Raw genomic sequence first — 2,382 nt, 5'->3', positions numbered from 1 at the left:
CCCCCCCCGTTTGTGTGTTTATTTATTTTTAGCTTTTACAAATAAGTGAGAACATGTGGTATTCCTCCACTTTTGCCCCTCTTTCATGTGCTTTTTAAACACTGGCAGCTACTTTTTTGATCTCTTACATTATACAAATTGGTTGTATCCTGCCTGTTATAATCCCATGAGTTCCTTGACAAAGAGTTTTTAAAATAAATGCCTTCCTCCAGCAGGAATCCTCACAGGGGAAGGCATCCATTCCATTTAATTCTGCAAACCTGTACTGAGCCATACAGCGTGCCTGGAACAATGTTAGCTACCGTGGGGTATAAACACGAGTCATATGATCGAGAGTGTACTTTTCTTAATTAGAAAGGAGAAGAGAGGAGAACGAAGGACTGTAAGAAATCTGATGCCTTTTACTTGACCCAGTTGGAAGAGCTGACAGAACAAGTTTCCGCCTCTCTGTTCAGCTGAGGCCTGGAGTTAAGGTTATATTCTTGGCCTTGTCTCCTTACCAGTGTGTCTTCCCAGCCCAGCAGCGGCCCCGTTCACAGCCAAGCTCAGCACAGGGTCCAAGAACCTTGCTGGAAGCTTGGTGTCTGTCTCAGAGTTTTTAGGGAGAGGGAAAAGCCAAGTCCAGCTCCTCAACATCAGAATGTTGAAGTAGCGACAGTTTACAACTAAAGGGTCGTGCAGAAGTCTGAGTGTGCTCCAGCCAAGATGGAAAGGGCTCAAGCTCCCTCAGCAGCTGAGAAAACACACAGTGCCCACAGCATATGGACTGAAAAGACACTGGAAGCTCAGCAAACGTGCAGAGGTGGCAGCAAGTGTATCCTTCACACCCCTTGTGTGGCCATAGCTTCAGGCTCCCGCAGGGGCTTGGGTAGGCAAGGCAGGGTAATTTGTACATGGTGGAGTGGGAGGGACTGAATGGTAGGCCGGGGGTGTTTGCTAGGAATTTGAGAGTTCTGATGAGCAGGGGTAGAAACTATGAATCAGTGGGCATGTTGACATTGGTGTACCCTTTGTTCCTCTGCAGGAATTTCAGATTGAGTTGCTCCTGGCCAGAAAATAAAAACTGTTCATCTACCATGCTGCCTTTTCCATTGGCCCTCAAGACTGGGCTTGGAACCTCTGGCTTCCGCAGGGCAGCAGGCCGTTCTCCTTTGTTGGGAGTGGCAAGCCTACCGAGGCTTTTGAAGTCTTTATCTCATCCTGCACTCAAATGCTCAGAACAAAATTAATTTATAAGCACCTTTCTTTTCGGGGATCATGTAACAAAGTTTCTATAGAGCAAGGGCTGGTGAAAGGAACTTCGCTACACAGCATCCATAATTAATTCTTTTGAGACGTGCAAGAAGGTCACTGGTAGTTTAGTATGCTGTCCTCATGGCTTAATTCTAGTGACTGTTAAAGAAAAAAAAGAAGATTGATAGGCTTTTATTTCATTCCCAAGTCCCTGCTCCCCAATGCTCTCTTCCCCATGAAGCTTAATGTACTCAATGGGGGTTTTCAGGAATTGAATTCTAATGGTGAGAAAGACTATAGCAGCACCAATAGAAATATAACACAAGCCACATGTTTAAATTTTCTAAGTAGCCTTATTAAAAAAGGTAAAAAGAAACAGTTGACATTAGATATTTTATTTAACCCAATACATATCTAAAATATCATTTCAACATGTAATCAATAAAAAAATCATTGATATGATATTTTATTTATTTAATTTTTTTTTTTTCTTTTTTGCACTAAGTCTTTGAGACCTGGAGTGTCTCCCATACTTATAGCACATTTCAATTTGGGTTGGCCACATTTCAAATGCTCAATAGCTCACGTGGCTACTGCACTGAGCAGCGCAGGCCTAGAGTGTATGTGGGCCACAGTGCCGCCCTGGGAGATCCGCCTAGGCATGCAGTCAACAAACCCTCTAGGCCGCATTCTAGCAGCGCACAAGCGATGATACAGGCAGGAGGGAGGAGACTGGGGTCAGAAGCAGGGATTACAGCTGGGTTTCGCTTATAAAGGTAAATGGAAAAGCAAAGGGGAGGATGTCGTGGGTGGAGAAACCTGTGTAGCCCGGGCGGTGGGAAGAGGCCATTCGCAGGATGCAGGAGAACCCGCGGGGGAAATGCATCCTGCTACCTGGGCAGGGAGGATTTTACCCGGGCCGACGACGTTTGGCTGACCGTTGCTCCTTTTTTGTCTTTTCTCCTCCGTGCTGCCTCCCCAGCGGTGGTCCTTGGCCTGCCCAGCGCTCGGGCCGCGGGGGCCTGCGCGCGCGCCTGCCCGGCTGCCTGCGCCTGCAGCAGCGTGGAGCGCGGCTGCTCGGTGCGCTGCGACCGCGCGGGCCTCCTGCGCGTGCCGGACGAGTTCCCATGCGAGGCAGCCTCCATCGAC

General features: G+C 47.9%; 1 protein-coding gene across 1 annotated transcript in view; it reads left to right on the top strand.

The window, feature by feature from the left end:
• NYX (nyctalopin) overlaps window positions 1–2,382 on the top strand; it is a 27,217-nt gene that overhangs the window by 23,869 nt on the left and 966 nt on the right. Inside the window, exon 2 of the mRNA XM_008585184.1 lies at window positions 2,216–2,380. Within this exon, the coding sequence (XP_008583406.1) occupies window positions 2,216–2,380 (165 nt within the window). The remainder of the gene's footprint in view (window positions 1–2,215; window positions 2,381–2,382) is intronic.

Source organism: Galeopterus variegatus, unplaced genomic scaffold, assembly GCF_000696425.1.
Source record: "Galeopterus variegatus unplaced genomic scaffold, G_variegatus-3.0.2 Scaffold105, whole genome shotgun sequence".
Classification (NCBI taxonomy): domain Eukaryota; kingdom Metazoa; phylum Chordata; class Mammalia; order Dermoptera; family Cynocephalidae; genus Galeopterus; species Galeopterus variegatus.
The sequence above is the reverse complement of the archived record's forward strand: the minus strand, read 5'-3'. Positions and strand labels throughout refer to the sequence as shown.